A 27,370-nucleotide genomic window follows, 5' to 3' on the forward strand; every position below is an offset into this window, starting at 1 on the left:
GGCGCCTGCAGAACCTTGGACAGAAGCTCCGGAGCCGCCGCCGCCGCCGCCGCCGAGCGCGAGCCCCGCCGAGCCCCGCCGAGCGCCGGGACCGCGGGCCCGAGCCGCGGCGCGCATTGCGGAGGGAGGGCGCGGAGCGCAGGAGCCGCCGCCGCCTGCCGGGTAAGCCTGCGCCTCGGGGCCGCCCGCTGCCCCCGAGGAGCCGGGGCCGGGGTCGGGGCCGCGCGCGGTGTCGAGGAGGGGTCCCCCAGTCCCCCCCACTCTTCCCCGCCCCGGCCGCCTCCGCCGGCGCCCGGGCCCCTCCCGCTGCCGTCCAGACCGCAGCAGCCGCGGCAGGCGGGCGGGGGGTGCCGCAGTGGAGGCGGCCGGGCTGCGGCGCGGGGGCGCGGGGCCGGGGCCAAGTCCGCGGGGGCCGCGTTGGCCCGGGTGGAGGAGCGCGGCACCGAGCCCCGCCTGGTGCTGAGAACCATCTTGTTTTCCACGCAGATCCGAAGGGGCAGCACGCGCCCGGGAGCCGGGAGTGCTCCCGCCTCCTGCCCGGGGCCGCCGCGGGCTCGCTGAGGTGTTTTGTGCCTCCGGCCGGCAGGCTGGGCGCGCAGGGGCGCGGGCCCCCGCCCGGCGCGCAGCGGCACCATGGGCACGGTGCTGTCCCTGTCCCCCAGCTACCGGAAGGCCACGCTGTTTGAGGATGGCGCGGCCACGGTGGGCCACTACACGGCCGTGCAGAACAGCAAGAACGCCAAGGACAAGAACCTGAAGCGGCACTCCATCATCTCCGTGCTGCCTTGGAAGAGGATCGTGGCCGTGTCGGCCAAGAAGAAGAACTCCAAGAAGGTGCAGCCGAACAGCAGCTACCAGAACAACATCACGCACCTCAACAATGAGAACCTGAAGAAGTCGCTGTCGTGCGCCAACCTGTCCACGTTCGCCCAGCCCCCACCGGCGCAGCCGCCCGCACCCCCTGCCGGCCAGCTCTCGGGCTCCCAGACCGGGGGGGTCTCCTCCTCCGTCAAGAAGGCCCCGCACCCTGCCCTCAGCTCCGCAGGGACGCCCAAACGTGTCATCGTCCAGGCGTCGACGAGCGAGCTGCTGCGCTGCCTGGGCGAGTTCCTGTGCCGCCGGTGCTACCGCCTGAAGCACCTGTCCCCCACGGACCCTGTGCTCTGGCTGCGCAGCGTGGACCGCTCGCTGCTCCTGCAGGGCTGGCAGGACCAGGGCTTCATCACACCCGCCAACGTGGTCTTCCTCTACATGCTCTGCAGGGACGTCATCTCGTCGGAGGTGGGCTCGGACCACGAGCTCCAGGCCATCCTGCTGACCTGCCTGTACCTCTCCTACTCCTACATGGGCAACGAGATCTCCTACCCGCTCAAGCCCTTCCTGGTGGAGAGCTGCAAGGAGGCCTTTTGGGACCGCTGCCTCTCCGTCATCAACCTCATGAGCTCCAAGATGCTGCAGATCAACGCCGACCCACACTACTTCACACAGGTGTTCTCCGACCTGAAGAACGAGAGTGGTCAGGAGGACAAGAAGCGGCTCCTCCTCGGGCTCGATCGGTGAGCCTCGTGGCCCGCATCATGGCTCAAGGATTCAGTTCATTTTTAAAAATTTATTATTAAGCAAATCAGATTCTGTGTACAATATGTGTCTAGCAAAGCCACCGAGGGCCTCTCCCTTCCCACCTTCCCTCCTTGGGGTTTTCTTCAGCCCTGCCAAGAACTCTGGGCGCTTTTGAACTCCCAAACCTTGTGCAACCCCCAGAAGATGTATCCAGAGCCACCCGGGCCGCTGACCTCTCAACTTTGGGGGATTCAGGGGACTGAGCGTCCTCTTGCCGCCTGTGCCCTTGCTGGACTGGGGCGGGTGAGGCCGTCCACTGCTCCTGGCACGGGAGCCGGAGAGGGGCCTCTGGCCGGTTGGCCCAGGGAGCGACTGGCCTTCCCGTCTGGGGGTCCTTTCCTGGCTCTTGTTTTGGGTCATACCTTCTCCCAGAGGCCTGTGGAGCTGGCCACCCCGACCGAGCCACGAGGAGGGTTGTGAGGCAAGGTGCCCGCCACCCTGGGACAACTCTTCAGTCGAGGAGAAGCTGGCCTGGCACAAAGATTGGGGCCTGTCGTTTGACAATGCACCACCTGGGTTTGCTCTTTTTTCTTTTTTAGGGAGAAGGGCTTTCCTTTAGTGAAGACATGGACCTTGCCCCCTAGCCCCCTGCTCCCCCGCTCCCAGCTGTGTTGGCAGTGTTGGGTTAAGGAGCTGGTTTGACTCATTAAGTTCTTTGATTTTGGGTCCCAGCTAAAGGGGTAGGAAGAGGTAGGGACAGCTCCTTTCCTGGGTGAACCTTTCATTTGACTAATGCAGCTTACTCACCCCGTGGCGAAGGCCAGGGCAGCTGCAGGTGCCCATTACCAACAGCCTGCCTTCTGGGCGGGTGGGGTTGTCGTGCCCGAGACCAGCCGGTGCCCACCTGAGGGCTAAGGCCTCTTGCCGGTGCATGACATTCGTTCCGCAGAGCCGGGGTGGGGGGTGACGTCAGGGATCAGGGCGATGTGGTAATGATGTACCCCCTGTCCCCACCCCTGTTCATTTCAAGCTGTTTCCAAACAGTTCAGTTTCTTCTGAAGACGAAGCCTTGCCCGGCAAGGCCCAGTGAGACCACTGGATCTTGGAGACAATTCCAAGACGGGAGTAGCGCTCCTGATTGCTTCGGAAGCCTGCTGATTCTGCACCTGATCATTTGCAGTTGCTGGTTTGGGTTTCCACCTTACCCTAGTGGCTGCGAAAACACACGATGTGTACTTAATCAATTTCCTTTCTGATTCTCCCAGATCGGTGGCTTGGGACTTGGGAGAGGACCGGGAGAAGGGAGCGAGCCTCCCTCCGTGGCCCATCACTCCAGCTTTGGGGAACAAAGACCAATGTGAAGACGCTCTGGGGAATTCTCTCTTCCAGTCCCCATGCCCCCCCTCCCCTTCCCGGGGAGTGCTGGAATAGGGGGCTGGGGGAAGGCAGAGGGTCCTTTGACATAGGGTTAGGTTCCAGGTGGCTGCTGGTTTCAGCACGAGCACTACTGAAATTCACACGAACAAGAGAAAGCTGTGAAACGGAGGTCCTGGTGTAAGAGGCCTGGAGCCGAGCCGCGGGCCCGGGTGTTCCTGGGGAAGAGGGGGAGGGCCTGCCCGGGCTGGGATCCGTTTGCCCCAGCTGCGCCTCGGGCCCACGCTGAGCCTGAGCCGTTCCCGGGACTGCCAGATAATCTGATGTGGAGCTGGAAGGAACCTGCTGGAAGGTTGCTGGCACAGACTTTGCCGCCGCTGCCGCGCCTCTTCTCGGTTGGAGTTGTCACACAGCCCGTCTGTGCAGATCCTGCCGCCACGTGTGACCTGAGGTAGGAGGCCTGTGGGGGCAGCAGGCCCTGGCGGCCCGGAAGAGGGAGGTTCGGGTGCCGAGTCTCCAGAGGAGGGGCGCGCGTCCGTAGTCGCTCTTTCTCGGCGGCGGCCGAACTTGGCCTGAGACTGCGCTTCAGTTGCATCCCCAGGATTCCGGTTTTGTGTGTTTCCTTCTCTTTCTCCGTATTTATTTTTTTATTTCTCGGAGGAGGTGCAAATTTCAGGAGTGGTTGGGGGACGAAGGAAGCCAGTCTCTGGCTCCCCCCCAGTGTGAAGCCTGCCCCTTCCTCCTCCCCGCCCTTGTGCTGGTCAGTCCTGGGTGCAGGAGCTGATGGACTCGAGTGTGCAGGCAGTGAACCCATTTGACATGCTGCTATGAAGACTACTTTTAGAACAACAATTAAAAAAACAAAAACAAAAAACTAACCTACGGGGGAAAAAAAAAACCCTTTATTCTTTCATTGTTGCTTTGACAGTGATCTTGTGCATGCGAACCAGGAGCATTTTGTGTCTTAAGAAAAATAATCTTAGAACAGATGGCCGTGAACATTACACCCGTGCACGGAACCAGTCACAGGAATAATAGTTCAGGATTTGGGTTTTTCTCTTTTTCTTGTAAACCTGAAGGGTTGATATATTCTTTCCATGCAGCTATTAGAATTTAGTTTTGTTCCAGCAGTTGTTAAACTTGCAATGAAAAGAAAATGTGCCATTTTTTTCCACTCGTAATTATTCATCGCTGTATATTTGAAACTGCTAATTACACGTGCGGTGTATGTTGGTTCTTAGTGCAATTCGTTCTGTAGTTATTCTTTGACCAAACCGTGGGTATTGTTAATATTAATTTATATTTGTCTCATTTTGTATGTATGTGTAGTGTGTTTGTAAGTATGTGTGGTTTATAATCTGACAAGGTCATGAAGCTCAGTTTGGCTGTAATTTAATTCCCTTTCCCTTATTTTTATTTATTTTTGTACTGTGCTGAATAAATAAAATGCACTGACCATCCATTCCATAGGCCTCTTGTCATTCACGAGCAGGCTGGGGGGGCCCCTTTTCTAAATGATTCCTGTGCTCGGAACATAATTGGATTTGTATCGTGGGGGAGGGGAGGGGCTGGGCGAAGGGAGGGCTGGGCGAAGGGAGGGCAGGGCTCAGGGAGAGCTCTCTGCTTAACCGGTGCGTTCAAGTTAAGGTGATTAAGAGAGTAGCACAGGTTAAGTCAACTCTGGTTTAGCTGGGCCGCGGGGCAGGAGTTGCTCCTCAGAGGCTGCCCGGGCTGGGCTTGGCAGAGCTGGGTGACTGGGACCTGCGGCCGGCGGGGGTCGGAGGGGGGGGGAATCAGGCCCAGGCTTGGCCCGGTGAGGGCTGGTGCTGTGGCTCCCGCAGGGGCACCAGGCCTCAGCCTCCCTCGTGGAGCTTGGCTCTGAGGCCGCTGCCCCCACGTATCCTGGGCCTGGCTCTGCTCAGCGCCCGTGGCCCAGAGGTTTCCTCTCTGCCGGGCGGCTGTGGAGTGGTGTCCACGTGGCTCAGCCCTGCCAGTTTAGCTCGGTGCAGGTTTGCAAGAGCGAGGAATCCAGCCTCCGGGGCTCCCAAATAAGCAGCCACCCCAGGCCACGATTGTGGCAAGGGGGGGCCCCCTCCCAGCAGTACTGCCAGTGGTCCGTGCCCGCTCCCGCCCCCAGCCTAAGCTTCAGGGTCTAGGGCAGTGTGGACTCGAGGCTCCCTAGGGCCTGCACGCTGCGGGCCCAAGGCACCCCTGGACGCCGGGACGGCACTGCCACCCAGGTTGCCCCTCGGGTGCGGTCAGCTTTGTCATCGGGGCCACTGGCTTAATTCAGGGCCTCTCCCTCGGTCTGAGTCACAGAAGCTGCACTGCATGTTCTTTGCCACCAAGGACGGTGACCGGGCGGCCCTTGGGTGCTGGGGAGGCTCTGTCGTCTGGGGAGGGGGGGCTTGCTTGCCTGCCGCTTGCCTCGCCCCTGCCCCCAGAGGTCCGGGATCCCTTGCGCTCCTCCTGCCACCCCCATTGTCCCCAGCCCGCCCGCCCGGGGAGAGGCCGCTGCAGGCCTCGGAGCTTGTCCTTCACAGATACGTGCTCCGATTTCGGTCAACACGAGCAGTGAACTTTGAGTCTAACGCAAGGGCCTCAAAATGGTGGAACGAAGTGCTTCGATTGAACTCCGCCGCCTCCCCGCCGGGTGTCTAATATTTTCATTGAAAAGCCTCCTGTAAATTATCCTCCATTTTACCTTATTTGTGCTTAATGCTCCCTCCCATCCTCTGGGACAGCAGCTGACTTTTTACCAGCTGGAATGTCACAATTGTGGGTATAGTTTTCAATTACAGATAAGCAGGACACCTTTAAAAATAAGATTTAATGCTTTATTGCTCTTGAATAGTAAATCAAAATATGCTCTAGAAATAAAGTTAATTTAATGGAAAATAGGAATAAACGCAGCAAACCATAAAACTGCATTTAATTAGATCAAGAGAAACACTTCATTGCATACAATCACTGTGCCCTGCTCTCCCCCAGCCCCTGGAGGCACCGCTGAGCTCACACCCTAAAGGCTTGAGCCTTCTTCAGTTGCCACACACTGGGACTTCTTTTAGGACATCAGGAAAAAGTGCTTGTCGACTGGCCTCAGCCTGAGGAGCCCCAGGCAACCCCTAAAGGCAGCAGGAAGGGCCCCACCGCCCACCCCTCCTCCCCAGCCCCGGAAAGGCACTCATTTGGCATGTTCCGTTTTGGTGTGTCTCAAACATACACGTGCACGTCTCTAGTGTAAAGCAAGGAGTTTGGGGAAAGGAGTGGAAAGGAGAGGAGGCGCCGTTCCAGTTAGGATGGTTCCACTGGTATCAAGGTGACTGGCAAAACTCCGTTGCTAAACCAGGCTGATGGCACCTCTGCGCGGTGCAGGCAGCTGACCAGCCTTCGAGAATGAGAACGGGTTTCTAAGGACAGGATGCCAAGAGAATTCTTTGTTGCGAACTGCACATGGTGCAAATGTTTTGCGGGCCCTGGGAAGTCGGGGGGGTGGGGGGTGTGTGCAGGGGAGACCAGGCTGTTGGGACCAGCTGGCGGGCCGGCCAGGTGACCGGGCAGGCACTGGGCCAGGCACGGGAGGCTGCGCTCAGGCACTCGGTGTGATTTGTGGGGTCAGGGTGGCGGCTCAGGAGCATGGGGGTAGGGGGCGGGGGGGTGGGGGTGGGCAGGGTCTATGGCTGAAAGTGAAGAAAACGTCAGCGCATCCCTTTTACCTCCCGCCAGTCTCCTCCCGAGCTGTGGGCTCCCCCTCAGCCCCCTCCCCACATGGAGTGTCCCAAGTCTCTCCTTTTAAGGCTCCTGGCCTGGAGGCCCGGGCTGCTCAGAGGCTTGGGGCCACGTCCTCAGCCGAGGCTCCGGAGCAGAGTGGTCTCAGGAAGGCACTGAGGCACGCTTGCTTTCTGCTGGGCCCACCCTGGGCCCCAGCTGTGGCGGGGGGGGGGGGGGGCAGCCTGGCCTGGCCTGCAGTGCCAGGACCCCCCACTCTGTTTCTGTCACTCTGCCCGTCCGGCCCTGGTCCTTGTTCTCTGAATGTGTCTGAAACAGGGGTGTCGGATAACTTGCAGACACCCCCCCCCCCAGAGTGCTCCCTGGCCCCTGCAACTCCGTTTTCTCATCGATGTGCCCGACGTGAGTGTGGGCGCAGCAGACCCCACACCCGAGGCGCAGCCCTGCGTGTTGCACACATCACCGTGCAACAACCACGGGCCCAGGCCGTGCAGTTAAGGAAGATGGGCCTTGGAGCCCCTGCTCTGCTCTCTCCCGCAGAGGTGGCCTGCAGGCCCCGGGCGGGGGGCAGGCTGGGCATGACTGTTCTGCCAGCCGCTGGCTTCCGGGCCGAGGGGCCAGCCCGACAGGTGAACCTGCTCCCCTGATGGCTTTGGCTGACTGCTGGGGAGAGGGGCTCCACCGAGGAGCTCTGAGCCAGGTCCCCTTGGGGGAAAGGGGTGGCAGGCTGTGCTCACGGAGAGAGCAGGGCTACATCCCCAGCTCACGTCCAGCAATCTCCCCCAAGCCCCCCAGGGGAGCATGTTTTGGGTTGGGGAAACTGCATCCACCCCTTGCAGGGTCAGGTGCCAGTCACTGGGTCAGGGTCTGACCTGGCCAATGGGGGGTGTGTGTGTGTGGTGGCAGGGGCCTCCGCTGACATCAAGTCACCTCTGCGGGGAGCTGCGGTCTGGGTGTGGGTCCAGGGGTCTGTGGCAGGGCACCGGGGTCTTTGGTTTGTTGAGTGAGGACTGGAAAGTGGGGGCAGAGGAGGATGGAGACCAAAGGCAGAAAGCCAGCAAGAAAACCTCAGGGGAGGAGCCTTGGAGGCGGCAGAAGAGGGGCTTGGCCCCAAGCACGGCGGACCCTTGCGAGCTGATTTCTAGCAGGGGGTAGCGGGGAGTGAGCAAGTCAGACGGGGTGGTGAGGCCTCCCCGGTGGGCGGTCAGTTCCCCGGCACGCTGAGGATGAAGCCCGAGCGGTTCTTGGTGAAGTCGGGCTCCGGCTGGTTGATCCGCGTCTCCACGGAGACCGTGCACTTCTTCCCGTGCAGGCTGCACTGCACGGGGTTGGTGACGTTGACTTGAAGGTAGCGCTTCTCACTGGAAGAACCAAAAAGAGAAAGACCAGCAGGCAGTTAGCAGGCGGCCAGAGTGGGGTAAATGGCCCTGGCACCCCCTGGGGCCCGCATCTGCCCAGCTCCCCAAGGCCTGGTGGGTGGCCCAGGGGCCACAGGCACAGGCGGTGCCCCAGGAGAGGGAGAGGGCAGCAGAGGCCGGGGCTGGGCTGCAGCCTCAAGCCAGAGCCGGCAGAGAGCAGGGCTGGCGCTGCGGCCTGGGCCTGCACCCGCAGAATGCACTCGAACCAGAGCCACCGGGGCTCTGGCCTGAGGCAGGGACCCAGTCACTTGGGCGTTAGAGGTCAGCAGGGGGCTCGTCGGGAGGGGCACGGGCTTCTGATTCGGGGCTACTGATCAGCCGTCTGTGGCTGCAACAGGGAGCCCTGGGAGGCGCGTCCGGGAAGGGGTGCGGACGGGAGATTCTTGCCTGCGTGCTCTCGCTGGCGAGAGAAAGCTCTTCTGGCAGTCCTGCCCGCCATCGGCCCGGCCGGGAGAACTGGGGCTGACTCCTGCTTCCCCAGCACCCTGGGCGGCCCTCTCCCACTCGGGGTTTCCGAAGGCCCTCGCGGTAGCGGCCTCCCCGCCCCTCCCCCCCCCAGTGCGGGTGCACCTGCCGCGGGCCGCCACCCATCTGCCAGCCGAGAAACGTGTGCGAAGCGGCGGGCACCTCCCGTGTGCTGGCACACCCCCACGCCGCGGCTCGCGCCCCTCGGATTTCTCGGAGCCAGAGGCGCGAGGAGCAGGGCCTGCGGCGCGGGCCCGGATCCCAGGCGCTGGGCAGGCTGGCGGCGCACCACGTGCCCAGGTGCCCAGGTGCGAGCGAGGCGCCTTCCCGGCACGCGCGCGGGGCCCTGTCACAGGAGGCGCGGCCCCTCGGACGCACCTGCCCGCACGCTGCCAGGCTTCCTCATGCCCCTCTGCCGCCTGCCTTCCCCCTGGGTCTGCCCCGGGGGCAGACGGTGCAGCAGGAAGAGAGCCGTGGTTCTCACTTGCGGGCATCAGGTGTCTAATACTTAATGTCTTGTCAGCTGCAGCTAAAACCTTGGCTTAGACCGCTATTTTTAAGCAGACTTGGACATAAAAATAGAGTCCACCAGCGGCAGTGACTCAGGCACGACTCCGCTCCTGGGGGAGCCAGGGCTGCTGGGCGGGGTCTAGGGGTGCAGCCCTGCGCTCCCGGTCCCCACCGTTGTGCTGGCCCAGGGCAGGCAGAGCCCCCCGCACTGCAGCCCTGCCTGTGGCTGGAGACGCTTCTAGGACCCAGAGCCTGCACCTTCCCCTGCTTAGTCAGCCAGCCTCCTGGGCCCTCTGGTCGACCCGGCACCGCCTCTGGGTCCCTCTGAGCTGGAATCATATCCCCTGGGGACGTCCCCCTTCTGACTCTGGCAGAGGCCTCCCCTTTGCCCTTGCCTCCTGGTGGGCATGTGTCCTTCCCTCAGTGCACTGCTGGGGACAGGCTCTTTCCACTTTCTGCGTCTGTGCCCCCCACCCCACGGTACTGTAGGGTGCATGCAATGGGTTCTAGAGTCACCTGGGGGCCTCAAAGTCCTCAGGAAATGGCTCTAAAAGGGCCACATTCCAAACACAGAGGGAGGGGATGGGACTGACCAGCCACCCCCATGTTCTTGTGTTCGTACCGTTGGATCATGCTACCTTCAATAGGCTTCTTCTGACTCCAGCCCCTCCCCAGCCCTGACTTCAGTGTCCACAGAGAGTGGCCCCTGACCACTCTTCCTTCCTCTTTCGGGCTCTGGGCATCTCTGGTATCTGCTCTGCACTCTTGGTGCAGGGTTGAGGCTGGTGGGAGATGGAAGAGCAAGTGGTTATTGTAGAACGGAGAACAAGGTAACAACAGCCCAACTTCACCTTGTAAATGAGCCCCCGGAGTGGGGGCTGCAGGAGAGAAAAAGCCACAGAGAACCCGAGCTCCAGTCTGCTTCTCCCCGCACTGGGCAGGGCAGGAAGCATTTCTGCTGGCCTGTCTAGGCAGCCTCAGCACACGTACTGGTCTCCACTTCTAGAATGTGAGTCCCCGGAGGGCGGCGAGGGGCCATACCGGGCTCCCACACTGTGGGGGGCATGTGGGCACGCTCCCCTGGTGCTGCCGGGCCGCACCTGCACTTCTAGCGAGGCTGCTCTTGGGGCTGGCGGCGCTAGCGTGGTATGCAGGCCTCCTGTCCCCTGCTCTGCGAACTGTTCCCTCCCAGCACCACAACTCTGCCAACCCCAAACACTCATAAATGCTGGGTGCAATTGGTTGAGATCCTTGTAGGGCTGAAGCATGCCCAGCCCATGAAGTTCATCCCAAAGGGAAAGTGGCCAGACAGCCTGTAAAATGGGACGGTTCTACAAGGGAGGCTTGCCCCTTAGCAAAGGAATATTCCGTACTGTCAACTTAAGTGACAGTCCGTGCCTGCACTCCTTGCTTCTTCCCTTGGCATCTCCCTGAGCGGCCCTGTGCTGATTCCCAGCCTGTCTTCATGGCGTGCTGTGGGGTTTGGGCAGAAGTGGAGGGTGAGGGGCTACATGTGATGATTTTAGAATAGAACAATGCGGGCTGGAAGGAGAACAGCCTTCTGGTCTTAAGAGCTGGGCTAAAGCAACATCTGCAGGCGCTGTCCCCACACAGCCATCGACAGGTGACAAAGATGTCGTGGATTGAGTCTGGTGGCTCCCCAGTAAGTCACACATCGAATTATTACCACACAGCCCAGCAATTCCTTCCACTCCTGGAGATACATCCAGAAGAACTGAAAGCAGATGTTCACACAACAGCATGTACTGGAATGTTTACGGCAGCATTATTTACAATAAACAAAAGGCAAAAATAATCCAAATATCTATCAACTGATGAAGGAACCAACTGGTATATCCATTCAATGAAATATTATTCAGCCATAAAAAGGAAGTACTGACCCAGGCTACAACATGGATGAACCCTGAGAACATGCTAACTGAGAGAAGCCAGGCCCAAAAAGCTATGTATTGTATAATTCCACTCCCATGAAATGTGCAGACTACCCAAATCCACAGGACAGAAACAGAGGAGTGGGGTGTGGAGGGACTGCTTAAAGGGTATGGGGTTTCCTTCTGGGGTGATGAGAACATTCTGGAACTAGACGGTGGTGATGGCTGCACAGCACTGCTGATGGTAAATTTATGTTCTGTGTATTTTACCACAATAACAACCAAAAAGAGTGGATTGATCTGAAAGAATAATAGGGGCCCCTGGGTGGCTCAGTCGGTTGAGCATCCGATTCTTGGTCTCGGCTCAGGTCATGATCTCAGGGTGGTGGGATCGAGCCCTGTGTGGGGCTCCGTGCTCGGCGCAGAGTCTGCTGGCGATCCTCCCCTCTGCCCTTCCCTGGCTCGTGCGCGCGCTCTAAAATCAACTCAAATCTTGGGGCGCGTGGGTGGCTCAGTCGTTGAGCGCCTGCCTTCGGCTCAGGTCACGGTCCCAGGGTCCTGGGATCGAGCCCTGCATCGGGCTCCCTGCTCTGCAGGAAGCCTGCTTCTCCCTCTGCCACTCCCCCTGCTTGTATTCCCTCTCTCTCTGTGTCTCTCTCTGTCAAATAAATAAAATCTTAAAAAAAATCAAATCAAATCTTAAAGGGACAAATAAGAACTTGCCCTCAAACCATGTTTTCTTTTCTCATCTCAAGCTCAACCAAAATGGTTTTAAGACCAGCAAGGGGTTTCTGGTGCCTGCTTTGGAGACAGAGTGGTAGCTGGGTCCCAGGCATGGCCAGGAAGGGGCCCTCCGGGAGGATCAGCTGACCTCTCTGGCAGGAGCTTCACCACACTGGAAATCTTTACAGAGCTAGAATGCCTTCCTCATCTTTTAAAGAAAAGAAGGCAGATTTTATAGATGGAGGCAGGGTGTCTCCCTCTGACGGCATGCCAAGCCCAACGACAGCTGCCGCTGGAGTGGGGCGGCCAGGGGAGGGCTGCTTTCCTCCCCATCCTCTGTTACAGGATTTAAAGGCTCAGCAAACTGGCATTCGGGGACTTTCATCTTGTTTCATCTGTTCCAAGCCATCATTGCAGGCAAATGGCCTTTATCGAATTACGCTCCTTCATTTTGCATTTAGGCGCCTGTCCTCATTAGAGAAATCTGTGGGTAAAGGCAAGACCCCGTCCACGGGCATCCTCACGTGAGCCGTGTGTTTTTTGCAGGCCCCGCACGGAAGGGGGCAACCAGTCTCCCTGGGAGCTGAACAGGCCCAGAAAATGTCGCCTCCTGTCCGGCCCTGTGCAGCTGGGATGAGGAGGCGCCCAGCCACGGCCCGCTCCGTGGAAATGCGCGGGCCACTTCTCCGTGGTGTCGCGGGGGTTCCCTGCCGGAGCGGTGCATGACCACGCCCTAAGGGGACGGGGCGGGGGGCGGAGGGCAGCGCCTGGGTGGGCGCGGCCTCCGGGGGCCGCGAGGTGTTCCCGAGGAGGTGGGGCCAGTGAGGCGCTCGGTCTGCACGCCGGATGTGGTGGGAGGAAGCTCGCCTTGCCCCAAGCGCAGGCAGGTCATAAACAGATGCGTCTCCAAGTGATGAGAGGTGGGGTCAGCATTTCGTCACAGACCCCAGGCCCCAGAGTCAGGCCCTTCTCCATCTGGGTGCCCCCGGACCCCCAACGCCAAGGCTCGGGCGCCGGCCGACGGACAGCTAGGGCCCGTGTGTGCGTTTTGCCTCAGGAAGCAAGCCCCTCTGCTTGTGTCAAACCACAGACGGCCAGTCTTTCAAAACCCGGCTTCCGGAAATGCTACTTCTGTTTTTGTCGGGGCTGAACAGATACTCTGGGGCTGCTGGGAAAGGGAGGGTCCAGCAGACGCCAAACCTGGGGACATGCTGGCTTGGGCAGGAGTCATGCCCGGGTCTGAAATCTGGGAGGAGGCTGAGCCCCGGCAGCCTGCGGGATCTAGAAAAAGGCCACACAAGTCTGCCTTCCAGCCTGGCAAAGTGGCGAAGGAATCGCTGTGTGGGAAAACACACGGTTTCCCAGTAAAGACCTAAAACCTCAAGCTTTCTTTTCTTAACCTCTTGAACAGCAAACCCACTGCAGATCACCAAAGGCAAAGAGCAAACCTTAAGAACACCCAGAGGGAAAAGACGCATCACGTGCAAAGGAAGAGTAGGCCTTCTCATCAAATGTGAGAAAATAATGAAAACAGACTCTTCCAAGCATTGAAGGAAAGTAATCATCAAGCTAGAATTCTATACCCAGCCAATCATCTGAGCATGCAGGCAGAACAAAGACTGACTCAGACACCACGGTAAATCTAAATAAGCATTCACTGGAAATAACAATCATAATAAATGGAAATGACTAACTTTGGGGGTCCAATTGAGCACCGAGCTAAATAAAGTCCAGGAAAACAACATGACAGATGGGGTGGTGGTCCTCAGGGAGCGACTTGGGTCTTTGCCTCTGGGAGGAGGGTGGGGACACTGATGAACTTTAGATGTCCTAAGAGCTGCACAGGTGTGAAGAAAATGAATGGTAAACAAGAATGCTCGACTGACACATACAAGTCTGGAAGAAGTAAAGGGAAGTGGGAAAGACGCTCTGCCTCATCTAATGCAAGGTAGACAAGAGGAACAAAAGCAGCCAAGAAGAAACATGGGAATGAGAAAACACTAACATGGGTGTGTAAACCCAGGCATGTGAACCCCTGTTAAAAGGGACTTCTCGGATTTAATTTAGAAATGCAGCTATATGCCATTTGCAAGAGACCCTCTAAATCACCACAACAAAGAAAAGTTAAAACAAGCTACGCAAGGCAAACAGGAATCACAGGAAGGCTGGCAAAATGCACCGCTGGGGATAGAACTCACTATTTTGTTTATCGGGGAGGAGTTCAGCGGGAAGGTACTCATGACAGGTCTACCATCACAGAAAATGATCTTAATACGCTTTCCTAAAACATATGATGTAGATCAGCAGACGATATTAAAAGAACATAGATTTGAACCCAACTAATGAGCTTGCGTATATGTGTATTCACAGTGCTCAGCACATCAGAGAAGTTACTGTGCACATGAAGCAGGTACTGGACCGGAAAAGGAGGGTCAGTAGATACCTGAGAATTACCATCACACAGAAACCGGCTACTGACTATAATACAGTAAAAGTAAAAATTTAAAAAAAGGTGAATACAGGGGCGTCTGGGTGCCTCAGTTGGTTAGGCGTCTGCCTTCGGCTCAGGTCATGGTCCTAGGGTTCTGCGATTGAGCCCCACATTGGGCTCCCTGCTCAGCGGGGAGTCTGCTTCTCCCTCTGCCCCTCCCCCTGCTTGTGCTCTTGCTCGCTGTCTCTCTCAAATGAATAAATTAAAATCTTAAAAAAAAAAAAAAGTGAATACAGGCATACCTCGGAGACACTGCAGGTTCGGGTCTAGACCCCACAATAAAGCGACTCAAATGACTTATTTTGTTAGTGCATATAACAGTTAAGTTGATGCTATACTGTAGTCTATTAAAGTGTGTAATAAATAGTACTATGTGCATACCTTAATTAAAGAACGCTTTATTGCTAACAAATGCTAACCATCTCCCGAGCTTTCAGCGAGTTGTACTCTTTTTGCTGGTGGAGGGATATCTCCTCACTGTTGGCAGCTGCGATTGATCAGGATGCTGGTTGCCAAAGGCTGGGGCGGCTGGGGCAATTTCTTAAAATAAGACAACAGTGAAGTTTGACTTTTCCATTCAGGAATGATTTCTCTGTAGCAGGTGATGCTGTTTGATAGCATTTTACCTACAACAGAACTTCTCTCAAGAGTGAGAGTCAGTCCTCTGGAACCCTGCTCCTGCTTTATCAACCAGGTGTATGTCATATTCTAAATCCTGTGTGGTCATTTCGACAGTCTTCACAGCCTCTTCACCAGAAGCAGTTTCCATCTCAAGAAACCACTTCACTCATCTGTGAGAAGCAACTCCTCATCCGCTCGGGGTTCATCATGAGATTGCAGCAACTCAGTCCCACCCCCAGGCTCCACTTCTAATTCTACTTTTCTTGTTGTTTCCACCACTTCTCCACTGCAGTCTTGAATCTCAAGGTCCTCTGTGAGGGTGGGAATCAACCTGTCCCAAATTCCTGTTAACATTGATATTTTGACCTCTTCCCATGATCACAAATGTTTTTTTAAAAAGATTTTATTTATTTATTTACGTATTTTATTTATTTGACAGAGAGAGTGCACGAGCAGGGGGAGCTGCAGGCAGAGGGAGAAGCAGACTCCCTTCTGAACAAGGAGCCTGATGTGGGGCTCGATCCCAGGACCCTGGGATCATGACCTGAGCTGAAGGCAGATGCTTAACCGACTGAGCCACCCAGGTGCCCCAATCACAAATGTTCTTAATGGCATCAAAAATGGTAAATCCTTTCTAGAAGGTTTTGAGATTTTTACTCTGCCCCGGTCCATCAGAGGAATCACCATCTGTGGCAGCTAGAGCCTTATGAAATGTATTTCTGCGATATGACTTGAAAGCTGATATTACTCCTTGATCCATCTCCATCACAGCTCTTGGGTGACCAGGTGTGTTGTCAGCAAGCAGTCGTATTTTGAAAGGTATCTTTTTCTGAGCAGTAGATCTCAACAGTGGGCTGAAACTATTCAGTAAACGATGTTGAAGACAGATACTGTCATGGAGGCTTTGTTGTTCCATTTGTAGAGCACAGGCAGAGTACATTTAGCATAATTTTTAAGGGCCCTAGGATTTTCAGAATGGTCAATGAGCTTCAACTTCAAGTCACCCCTTGCATGAGCCCCTAACAGGAGGGTCAGCCTGTCCTTTGAAGCTTTGAAGCCAGGCATTGACTTCTCCTCTCTAGCTATGAAAGTCCTAGATGGCGTCTTCTTCCAATAGATGGCTGTTTTGTCTACACTGAAAATCTGCTGTTCGGTGTGGCCACCTTCACGAATGATCTGAGCTGGATCTCCTGGAGAACTTGCTGCGGCTCCTGCCTCAGCACTTGCTGCTTCACCTTGTACTTTTCGGTTCTGGAAAATGCTTCTTTTCTTAAACCTCATGAACTAACCTCTGCCAGCTTCAAACTTTTCTTCTGCAGCTTCCTCACCTCTCTCAACCTTCATAGAACTGAAGAGAGTTCGGGCCTTGCTCTAGATTAGGCTTTGGCTTAAAGGACTGCTGTGGCTGGCTTGATCTTCTGTTCAGACCCCAAAAACTTTCTCCATGTCAGCAGTCAGGCTGTTTCACTTTCTTACCATCCATGTGTTCACCGGAGTAGTACTTCTGATTTCCTTCAAGTACTTTTCCTTTGCATTTACAATTTGGCTGTTTGGTGCAAGAGGCCTAGCTTCTGGTCTGTCTCGGCTTTCGACATGCCTTCCTCACTAAGCTTAATCATTGCTTGCTTTTGATTTACAGTGAGAGGTGTGTGACTCTTCCTTTCACTTGAGCACTTAGAAGCCATTGTAGGGTCATTAATTGCCCTAATTTCAAGACTGTTGTGTCTCAGGGAATAGGGAGGCTGGAGGGGAGGAAGAGAGACATGAAGTGGGGGTGGGGGACAGATGGTGGGGCAGTCAGAACATACACATTTACTTACCATCTTGTATGGGTGCAGTTCTTGGCTCCCCAAAACAATTACAGTAGTAACGTCAAACATCACTGATTACAGATCCCCATAACAAATATAATAATAATGAAAAAGTTTGAAATATTGGGAGAATTACCAAAATGTGAGAGACACAAAGCGAGCAAATGCTTTTTTAGAAAAAAATGGCACAAATAGACTTGCTCATGCAGGGTGGCAACAAACCTTCAATTTGTAGAAAACACACTGTCTATATAGCTCAGTGGAGTGAAGCCCAATAAAATGAGGTATGTGTGTATAGGTGCTTCCAAGAATTCTGATTATGCTTCTCCATCTCTGATCCGTGAAGCAAAATAAAGGGAAGCACAATGAAACAAGGTATGCCTGTATGATAATAACCTAACAATAGCAAGAAAGCACATAGTACCTCCTTAGTGTTTTATAAATATCAATTCATGAGATCCTCATGACTGCATGAGGGAAGTTCCATTTTCAGAAGAGGAAATAAGGCGCAAAGAGGCTAAGTACCTGCCAGGGTCACACAGCACCACCAGAATTTGAACCCAGGCAACCAGGCTTGAGTCCAAACCTTCGCCCCTGTGCATCCTGCCACTAAAACAGTCACTAGAACATACCTGTGAGCTGATCTCCCTATTTACTACGTGCTTCTGAGCACAGCAACGCTGAGTATTTTTTATCCCCCTACGGAGAGCTCCTAGTGCAGTGTCTCATACAAAATAGGAGTTCCATAAATGTCTAGAGAAGGAATAATGTTTTTTAAAAAGACATGACTAAGAAAGTGGCTGGGACTCACTGGGGAGACCCAGGGCCAGCTTGGAGCATCTTCAAAGCAGAGTTGCTGAGCAGTATGTCCCCGGTACCTCGTTCTGAGCAAGGGTCTGTTTATGTGCAGAGACATATTAACAGGCACTAGGGATGCTCACTCTTCAGAACCGAAGAATCCCTTTGCACAGCGACTCGCTACCTTGCTTGGTAAATCCAAACTTTCCCATATGAGGTGCTCCTGCCCCACACTAATGAAGTTCTCTGGGAAATAAAAACACCTGGACTGATGGAGTCTGAAAACATACATATATAGACAGATAAGCGCCGGCTAAGGCTGGTACTGCTTAGTAGCGTGCCTTGTGTAGATGTAAGATGTAAATGTAGATTGGGGCAGGGGAGGCTGACAATCATCATGCATTTATCAAGAACTTGCTGTGTACGAGGCACTGGATGAAGCATTTTACTCTTCGCATCACCTCCTTTAGCCCTTACCCAAACCTAAGAGGTGCTGATGATGCCCGTGCTGCAGACGAGGACAGAGAAGCTCGGACGGGTCATGCGGCTCCTCAAAGCTGCGAAGTGGTACGGCTAGACCCAGGCCCAGGTGGTCTGTCTTGGGTGTGATGCCCCCATCTGCCCAGTCCCCACACCGAGACGCTCTTCTAGCGCTCGTGCAGCAGGGATGGGATTCTTCAATCCTCGGCGCTCACGAGTCAGATACATAAGCATTCGGAATCTGCTGTGATGGGGCTACGGTTGGGACTGTCTTGCCCCAGACCATGCCCCCCACTGTACGCGCACGTGCACCGCTTGTCTGTTTCCCTTTCCGGGCATTTACGTCTTTCACTCCTGGGCCAGATGGTTGATGTGGCCAGGCGTGGTTGGTTCCAGGCAGTCAAAGAACAGGGCGCTGTCCTGGGGCTTGGAGAGTCTGTGCGCTGTTTTGACTACTCCCTGGTGCATCCTGGTGTCCTGACTTTCCATTTGGAGTCCCCGAGGAGGACTGTGGCTCCCTGGACACTCCTGGCTTCCGTCTCTGTCAACTGGAAGGTTCCTGTTCTCTGTGCATTGGCAGCCGTCCCCTGGCAAGGTGCAGCAGGGCACGGCCTCCCACGGCCTCTGAGTGCTGGAGGCAGCTCGGTGGCGCTCACCCCGAGAGGCCAGGGGTTGCCGCCCGCTTCTCGCATTGGTCTCCCCCTCCCACCACTGGAGACCGAGGTGGTGAGAATGCTTCATTTTGCTTTATATATTTGGAATCTGGACTCTTTATTTAAAGGCTGCATTCCTCTGTCCCTCCCAAAATGCCCAAATTAATGCTTTATGCGAGGGATAATGAGACCTTGCAAAACCAAACGATAAGAACAAAACTATACCCATAGCTCCCTCAAATATGAAGAAAGAACCAAAAACAGAAGCAACAAGACAAAACACCACCGAACCAAACAAAAAGCTTACCACAGAACAAATGGGACAGCGGCTGGGAACGGAGCTGCCTGCCTGGCCGGGTCAGGGGGACACCGAGGCCGTGTTGCACCACCTCTAACAAGAGGCCAGAGCCTTTGGGAGACATCTGTCTGCAAGCTCCCCTTCCCTGCCTTTCTCTTCCATCTCTCCCTTCCTCTTTTCCACTTCCCCTTCAGCTTCTCATCTCCGTGCTTGTGCTCGAAGGGGCTTTATTTTACCAAAAAAATATTTGAGAGGTTTTTTTTTTTTTTTTTTTTAAAACCTCTTTGCTGTTTCCTGCTTACATTTCTACTTCTCCTATCTTGACGCTTCTGTTAACAGCACCTCCAAAGTTAGCACCATCTGTGAATGCTGGTGTTTATTTTCTACTCACATCATTAATGAAGGTGCTAAGTAAGACCGGACTGAACATGCCCCAGGACTCGCATCTTCCTCTGAACAGATGGGTTCTAGTGGTTTGTCAGGGACACCATTCTGTATCTGCCTCTTCAAACCCCGGGGTCAAGGAGCATCCGGGCTTCGATCTGTGGTGGCCGCGGGTCACTCGACAGAGGAGCCAACAGGATGGCAGTCCCCCATCTGTGAACGGAGCACTGAAGGGGGTTCACAGCTACCGCAAAAACACACTGGGGATGCGTATATGCTAAAGAGACTCATGAAAAGAATGTATATAGAAGATTAATTATTTTCACTGGGCTTGGGCTTAGAAGATGGCATTTTCTTTTTTAAGGATGGCATTTTTAAAAAAGATTTTATTTCAAAAAGAAAGAGACAGAGAGTGTGAGCATGAGCAAGGGAAGCAGCTGAGGGAGAGGGAGAAGCAGGCTCCCCGCTGGGCAAGGAGCCCGATGCAGGGCTCGATCCCAGGACCCTGGGATCATGACCTGAGCCAAAGGTGGACGCTGAACTAACTGAGCCACCCAGGCGCCCCAAGAATGGCATTTTTGAACAGTGTTGGGAGCCAAAAAAAAGAAGTCTATTCACAAGCTCAGGAATTCCTCAGCATTGTCTTGAAACACGTTCTACATCAAACATCTGTGTCTAAGGAGAGAGAGAAGCAGAGTCCAACGCGGGGCTCGATCTCATGACTCTGAGATCATGACCTGAGTCGAAATCAAGAGTCAGACACTTAACCAACTGAGCCACCCAGTAGCCCCCTTAAGGATTCTTAAGTTGGGAAGATAGATGATACTTTGTTTTCTTCAGTGTGGGTACCACTATCTGAAACTGACTTGTCCGATCCTTGGCTTGCTTACTGTCTTCCCATGGCTCCCACCCCCTTCCCAAAGGTAAGCTCCATGGGAAATGGATCTTTCTATATCCCCTGTGCCTAAAAGAGTGTCTGGCTTACAGCAGGCACTTCATCAAGAGTGGAATGGAGGGGCGCCTGGGTGGCTCAGTCGGTTAAGCGTCTGCCTTCAGCTCAGGTCATGATCCTGGGGTCCTGGGATCGAGCCCCGCATCGGGCTCCTTGCTCAGCGGGAAGCCTGCTTCTCCCTCTCCTTCTACTGCTTCCCCCTGCTTGTGCTTTCTCACTCTCTCTGTCAAATAAATAAAAATCTTTAAAAAAAAAAAAAAAGAGTGGAATGGACATGAAACAGACAGAGAGGAAGCAGGTGATGTGGGCATTTTCAGGGTGGAAGACCACTTGGGAAACTGCCAATCGAGGGAGCGAGGACTGTGGTTGTTAAGAGGGCAAAGATAGGCAAGTCCGAGAGACGCATCAGACTAAGAATCTGGTGACTGACGAATGTAGATGGTAAAAGGGAGTCTACCACGCTCCCAACTCCTCAGCTTGGGTGATGGGAGAGACTGAGACAATGAGTTTGGTTGTGGACGCTGTTGAGCTTGACTTCCTCTGGAAAATTATCCAAAGGGTTTCACTACACATGATGTAGACTCGGGGTACACACCTCATTACTCTCCCTTTCTTAAGGGAAACACATTCAGTAAGGTAGGTCGTATATCCCAGTTGTTTCACAAAACCTACTCTGTATGTGGATCCTATTATAAAATCGTTATTTACGATATCATTGTGGGGCTGTGCTCTCTTAGGCAAATAAGCCTAGAATTTGAGAATGCAGCGTTACCATGGCAAGTACAGTGGCCCACCTGAGCAACCATGCCTTTCCCAACCTGGCCACCACTCTCCCCCATTCAGGGTCCCTTAGCATTTCAAACCCTTTATTACATGTTATTTATTTATTTTTAACACTTTCCCTAACATTCTTTCCAGCAATCTTTATCTGAAAATGTCCAAACTTTTAAAACGGTATGCCTAGGAGTGCCAGTACAAATGACAAAGGAAAAACCAAAAGAAAAATTAAAGGAAGTCTTGGCTTTGCAAACAGAAGACCACGTTCTCTCAAACTGTGGTGACCTATAGGAATTTGGAAACTGGTCAGTGTCCCATGACAGTCAGCAAATTCTGTTTTACTGAACGGTTAGCTCAAGTCCCCGTGGAGGGGCTGTAAGCACATCACACTGCTTGCCGAGCCTGGAAAAAGTGATTTCTCCTGGACACCAACCAACTCTTCCAAACCCGGGAGCCGGACGTTCCAGCTGGCAGCAGCAGCAGGGAAGACACGGGGCCTGGGGACTTGCAGGTTTCTTCGTATTTCTGGGAATGTTGCTTAATCAAGAGAGGAGACAATGGGACACGGTGGAGGGAATGTACAGTTTGGAATCAGCTGGTCTCGGGCTCAAGCCCAGCTGTCTGGCCCTAGCTGATGACTTGATCCTTTGAAACTCAGTTTCCTAAACAGGGATAATTAACAGGGGGCAATGCCCTCTCTTCCAAAGGCCTCCGGGGAGAGCTGGAGAAAATGTAGGCCAAGTGGCTATAGTGCAGCGCCCAGTGTGAACTACGCACTCCGTGAACACTTGTTAACGGAGTGAAGTGCTTCAGTGAAGGAGGGTCTTACGCTTAGAAGGTTGGTCAAACAACTGAGACGAGGCTGAAAGAGCCCTTGCGTCTCAAGGCCTCTTTGCTTGACCACGGCCAGGCCAGCCCCTTCAGAAACAACTCTGCCGCCTTCTAGCACCATGCTGACGCGAGGCGTGTTGATTCCAGAAGGCCCCTTCAACCTGTTCTTGGGTATTTAAAAAATCCCATTTGAGCTGACAAAGGACGATGACACAGTTCTTTTTATACATTTTCCACCTCACTCTTACTAAATTTTGCTGCCCATCCAGGCAACTGTAACCCACGGCAGAGAATATTTGATTAGGTAGCAAGTAACTGGGGATTTTTGTTCTGAGGGGAATTCAAAGAGTTTAAAACAGAAGCAACCATCTCATAAACCAACTCCAGAACACTGACATGAAAAGAAACAAACTGCCCACTTTCTACCACCTGTTTGAGAACAGAAGGCTTTGCACTCGGTGATGTTAGCTAAAAAATGTCCCCCCTGTCTCGCTGTGGGTACAGAAGCCTTGACCACACGGATGCTTTTGATGGAAAATCTGCCCCCTGCTCCGATACACCCTTTCATGCTGCTAATAACAGAGGCGAAGCAGGCCTTTCTACCAATATGTTCTGCACACTTCTTAGCAGCTCTGGTTTTTCTATTCTGCATTTGCTATTTTAAGCGAGTACATAATGCATCAATTTTCAGACTCTTACTCAATGCCACTGCTATAGAACTGAGAACTCAGTAATCTTGTCAGGCAGCGCAGAACGATATTCCAACAGATGAAACATTCCACGCAGCCTTATTTCCCTTTTCCTGGGATGGGGCATCTATTTCTGGCCCTCTAATGAGAGAGGAACCGGTGGCGGTGGTCCAGTCCTTCTTGCTCAGGAATCCCACATCACAGAAATCACTCACCAGGCCGCTGCTGGTAGGCACATCAAAGGCCCCATGGGGTCTCCAGTCTATCTGACTGCTCTCTTACTTTTTAAGTTCCCAGAAATGGGTTGTTTGGATCCCGGCTGGAGCGCGCCGGCTGGAAACGAGACCACATCTGCGCTTGTCCTGCCTGCCACAAGGAGTTCCGCTTCTCTCCAGGATCACTAACTTAAGAGCCCCCAGAGCAACCTTTATTTCCCTGAGCCCCCGGTCTCCTAAGAGAGTTCAATGGGAAGTATCCCCAGGTGGCTGCTAGCCAAATTTGCCTTGACCTTGACTGCACGCACACTTCTAGGAGAAAGTCAATTGCAGCTAGTGTCTTGGGGGGGCAGTTTAGGCAGATTTCCCCGCTGTGTGTGTACAGCTTTAGTGGTTTCTAACACAGGCCTTATTTACTGCCTGTAGGGTGACCTGGGAGAGAGGGCAGAACAATCTGCCACTACACCTGTTGGCTCATAAATGGGTTAGTCACACTTTCCAAAGATTTACGGTGGCTGGTGTAGAAGGGCCGCCGCATTTCCATCAACCCCTCCGGTCTTTATCTCCTAACAATTAAAAAGATGGCACCACAGATTAGATTGAGTGAGTGCATAACTGATTCTGCTGAAAAAATGAGTAATTCCATAATAACTCTATACCACTGCTTTCTGTCTAAAGAACTATTTCATAGCATCAAATGATTCTAGCCATCCCGATGGGGACCTTGAATTACTGGCTCAACTTCATTAGCATGAAAACAATGAAACCAAATACACTCTTCCTCTGGGGCTGGAAGTCAGACACCCTGAGTAATATTTAGGTCACTGCTGCCCGGGCAAGTCTGAAAAATGGTTCGTGCCCTGATTAGATGGTTACATATTTGTTTTAAACAACTGTCACCGAAGGGGACCCTCAGGTTTTTAAGGCGACCTGCAGGCTTTTTAAGGCGAAGTGAGGGAGAGGTTCTCTGGGCAGCGCTGAACCAATCTGAGGTGGGCTAAAGCAAATCTCTTTGTCCAGGCTAAAGTGCATTAGCATCAGCTTTATGGCTGAAATAAAATCTCTGGGTTTGGTGAGCATAAGTGTCCCTGCTTGCTCTGGGAAGCCCATGGAGCAGTGATTCTTAACCTTGACTGTACACCAGGATTATTAGAGAAGCATCTGCAAAACAGGGGCCCTCACAGGGGTCAGGCTCCCCACCTAGAGACTGACTCACTTGGTCTGTGTGTGGGCCCTGAACGTTGGTGCTTTAAAGCCTCAGGTGGTTTCCTGCAGGCCCGGCACTGCAGAGCCCCAGAGTGTCACCCTCCCTGGCAATGACCGGAGGAAGAGCTGACCCTGTCTTGCCTCAGACAACTGCTCCAATCAGCTGCTTGGGAACTGCTCTAGCAAGTGACAGCAGTCCCCTGATACACAAGTTAACTGACTGATCAAGCTTCTTACTGTGATGCATTGCAAACACAGACTAGTGACACAGGAATTATTTGGAGCAATGTCACAGAGGTCCTCGGTACAGGAGGGGTTGAGCCTCTGGAGGGTCACTGAGCTTAGAGGAGGGCCGTAGACATGGGCACCCCTACTGACTCCCTGGCCCCATCACTTGGTCAGTAGCCTCCTGTCCACTTCTTCTCATCTCTGTAATCAACAGATACATACTAAGTGCTGAGTGTGAGCCGGCCCTTGAAGACACAGTGGTAAGACGAGCTCCCTCATGGAGCGTAGAGTCTGGCGAGGAGACATAAACACGACTTACACACTCACCACTGTTTAGCCAGAACTCTGGGGAGAGCGCTGAAAATAAAAAGTACAGAATACTATGGAATCACATAGGCCTACTTTGGGGGGAATTAGGGAACGCATTCTTGAGGAAGTGATATTAAATTTTAATATCACATTTTATTTTAAAAAGTCAAAGTTAAATGCACATGCCATAACATGCACAGGTACCAGGGTACATACAGGGAAAGTACATCTTCCTTCCGCCCTCTCCTCTATAGCCTCTCAGCTCCCCTTCCTACAAGCACCTACCATCCCCCTACTGTGTAGCAATCCAGACATTGTTCTGTATATATGATATATTCATTTGTTTATCAGGGGGTGACTTTAAAGCTGAAACCTCAGCCATACCCATCCGAAAGGCATACCTTTCATTTCTGAGGTAGGAGTGATGGAGGTGGAACCATGGAATGTTACGGAAACAAGAGAATACTAGAGAGCCACTGACTCTTGACAAGAGTGGTCTGAGGTTCCTGTTAATCAGTGTTTCATCATTTCAATACTGAGTGTGACTTTCAGAACATGGAAGAGATCATTCCAAAATGTACAGGTAAGCCAAATGCCTAACTATATGCTGGATAGAGCTAGTATTCAGAATATGTTTATTTTTAAAATCTAAACCATGGTTGTTCACAAATGTCCTTTCCTTCCTCCCTCCCTCCCTTCTTCCTTCCTTGTTGTTTAGAAGGGGGGATCAGCTAGAATCTAAGACAATCTGACATTTTAAGCTGCGCCATCCTGTAGAGCCGCTATGCTGCCCCGGGACAAAGATGGATAACAGAAAGGCTTATGGGTTGGGGGTCATTACTGTGGCCCCAGCCTCCCTCATTACTAAGTTACCCTGAATGCTAACAGCAGCACGGGGCATTCTGCTTACACAGCAATGCCACAGACCCCGACCCCAAGAGCTCAAGCCCTGGGCATTCTGATCTGGGGCCAGCAACCCCATCTAGATGAGGAACTCCCGTAGCTGAGGAGTCCTCTGAGGCCCGGATGAGGTGAGTCTGCAGGACTCCCAGCTCCTCGTCGCCGGGGGCGGGGGTCGAGGGCCGGGGGTCGAGGGCCGGGTGGGCAGCCCTGGACCTCGCCCGTCCTGCGAGAGGGTGGCCGCCGAGGGCCGCAGCCGGAGGGGCAACGAGCCAAGGGCCGGGCGTCCAGGTGAGGAAGAGCAGCTCCTGTGCTCCTAATCCTCTCTTTAAAAGACTGGTTTCAAGGGAGGCATTAAGGTCCCCAGGAATAACACATGGGAGCGGCGGGCTCAGCCCTGGGTTCCCGGCACCTGAGGCGGGAGGGTCGGGGGCGCGGCGACAAAGGCCGGGAGGAGGGGGGAGGAGGAGGAGGAGGAAGGGAGAGAGGGGGAGGGCAGGCGAGCGAGCGAGCGAGACAAAGAGAATCCGCGCCGCCCAGGGTGGGCTGCGGCGGGGGAGGCGGGCCGGCCCAGGCTGCCGCTTTTAGCTCCGCCGCTCCCCTGGTCGCCATGGCGACGCGCGCATTAGCGATTCCCTCCGACACGGACAGGCCGCGGGCCCGGGGCGGGGGTTCTGCGGGCGGCGGGCGGCAAATGTGTGCTCACACACTCACGCGCACACGCACGCACGCACGCCCACCGAGGAGGCCCGGCAGCGCAGGCCTCCTTCCAGACTGTAGTTGGATGCATCATTTATGCCCCCCGCCCCCCAGTCCACCCTCCCTCCTTCCGGCTGTTTTGTTTGTCTTTCTGGAGAAGGTGATGATTTGGGGCTGAGCTCATCTGCGGGCATACTGAGCTCACTGGGTGGCTGCAAGGGAATGGGGATGCGGATTTTGGGTCAGCCAAGGGGTACCATTGGTTTAAGACAAAAACATTAAGACATGGGGTATTTGGGCAGATAGCAGGTTTTCTTTCATTTTTCTCCTTTAAACCAGGGATCTATGTTGGCCAGAAGTGCTTAAAAGCAGAGGGAGGAGAAAGGGCTACCCCCTGGGGCATGTGAAATAGGATTAGTGGGACCCTTGAAGCCCGAGGCCAGCGACAACTATCCTGCAGCAGTTTGCCACACCTGACGGTGTTCCTGCTCAGATTCCTGCTCCAGAAAAAGAAAATCAATCTGTGGGTTTTTTTTTTTTTGGGGGGGGGGTACTTGAAACCCAACCTCATCTCTCAGACTGTATTTCCACTCAAACAGGGAAAGACTCGTGAAAGGACTCTTTGAGGGCAGAAACTGGTCTTAATCGTCTGTGTAACCGCTGAGCCCGTGACGGGACACTCGCCGCCGAGGGGGGTGGCCTGGGCACTGGGCTCAGATGAAGTCTCTAGAGTGGACCTCCCAAAGTCAGCCTCCTGAATGCAACAGGGACTGAGCCCAGAAACATCCTGTTAGCACAGATGCCTCCCTTTGAACTCAAACAAAGACCGAGGGGTGTGGTTGGGAAGTTTTTGAAAACTCAGCGAATAGCAAAACGTGGGCAGGAACACACGCGTTTTTATCCACCAGGCGAAGTCTCCCCTTTATGACACATCTTGCCCGGGTCTGGAGCATCACACTTTGTAAGATATCCAACAGGCATGCTGATGGATACTAGGGGAGTGACGGGAGCTAGCTCCCAAGGGCTCTGCTCTCAGCTGCCGTGACGAGGGCCGTGGCATTCCCAGGAATAAGAGGACACGGAATCTGACTGGAGTGCCCTTTCCTGACCAACAGAACTGGGTCTGCCTCACTGGACAGGTGCTGTGTCCATTCCAAGAGTCCTCTGTGCTCTGTGCTAATTTTGGAAGCCACTCTGGGACCCCAGGGTAGGGAAGAATTCACCCAGGCCTTGCCACAGCCACTGACGGAAAAACTCTGGACAAAAATAATAAATGGGAACTGCTCTTATGCCTGCATTCCAGAATTCTAACCTTACCTAAGTATTCAGAGATGACCGACAAAGGTGGAATAGTGGG

At 54.0% G+C, this 27,370-nt stretch overlaps 2 protein-coding genes across 3 annotated transcripts in view; one reads left to right on the plus strand and one right to left on the minus strand.

The window, feature by feature from the left end:
* Positions 1-4,399, plus strand: CDK5R1 (cyclin dependent kinase 5 regulatory subunit 1). Its single transcript, XM_078063504.1, has 2 exons — positions 1-162; positions 487-4,399. The coding sequence occupies exon 2, from the start codon at positions 634-636 to the stop codon at positions 1,558-1,560; it is 927 nt and encodes a 308-aa protein (XP_077919630.1). The 5' UTR covers positions 1-162; positions 487-633; the 3' UTR covers positions 1,561-4,399.
* Positions 4,400-5,757: 1,358 nt separating this feature from the next.
* The window catches only part of MYO1D (myosin ID), a 364,381-nt gene continuing 342,768 nt past the window's right edge, over positions 5,758-27,370 (minus strand). For both annotated transcript variants that reach the window (XM_078063487.1, XM_078063490.1), the window contains one exon: positions 5,758-8,024. In XM_078063487.1, the coding sequence (XP_077919613.1) occupies positions 7,868-8,024 (157 nt within the window). In that variant the 3' untranslated portion in view covers positions 5,758-7,867. The remainder of the gene's footprint in view (positions 8,025-27,370) is intronic.

This window comes from Halichoerus grypus, chromosome 2 (assembly GCF_964656455.1).
Source record: "Halichoerus grypus chromosome 2, mHalGry1.hap1.1, whole genome shotgun sequence".
Lineage (NCBI taxonomy): Eukaryota > Metazoa > Chordata > Mammalia > Carnivora > Phocidae > Halichoerus > Halichoerus grypus.

Excerpts from the sequence above, each read along its gene's own strand:
- CDK5R1 (XM_078063504.1), top strand. The coding sequence starts at position 634 with ATGGGCACGGTGCTGTCCCTGTCCCCCAGCTACCGGAAGGCCACGCTG.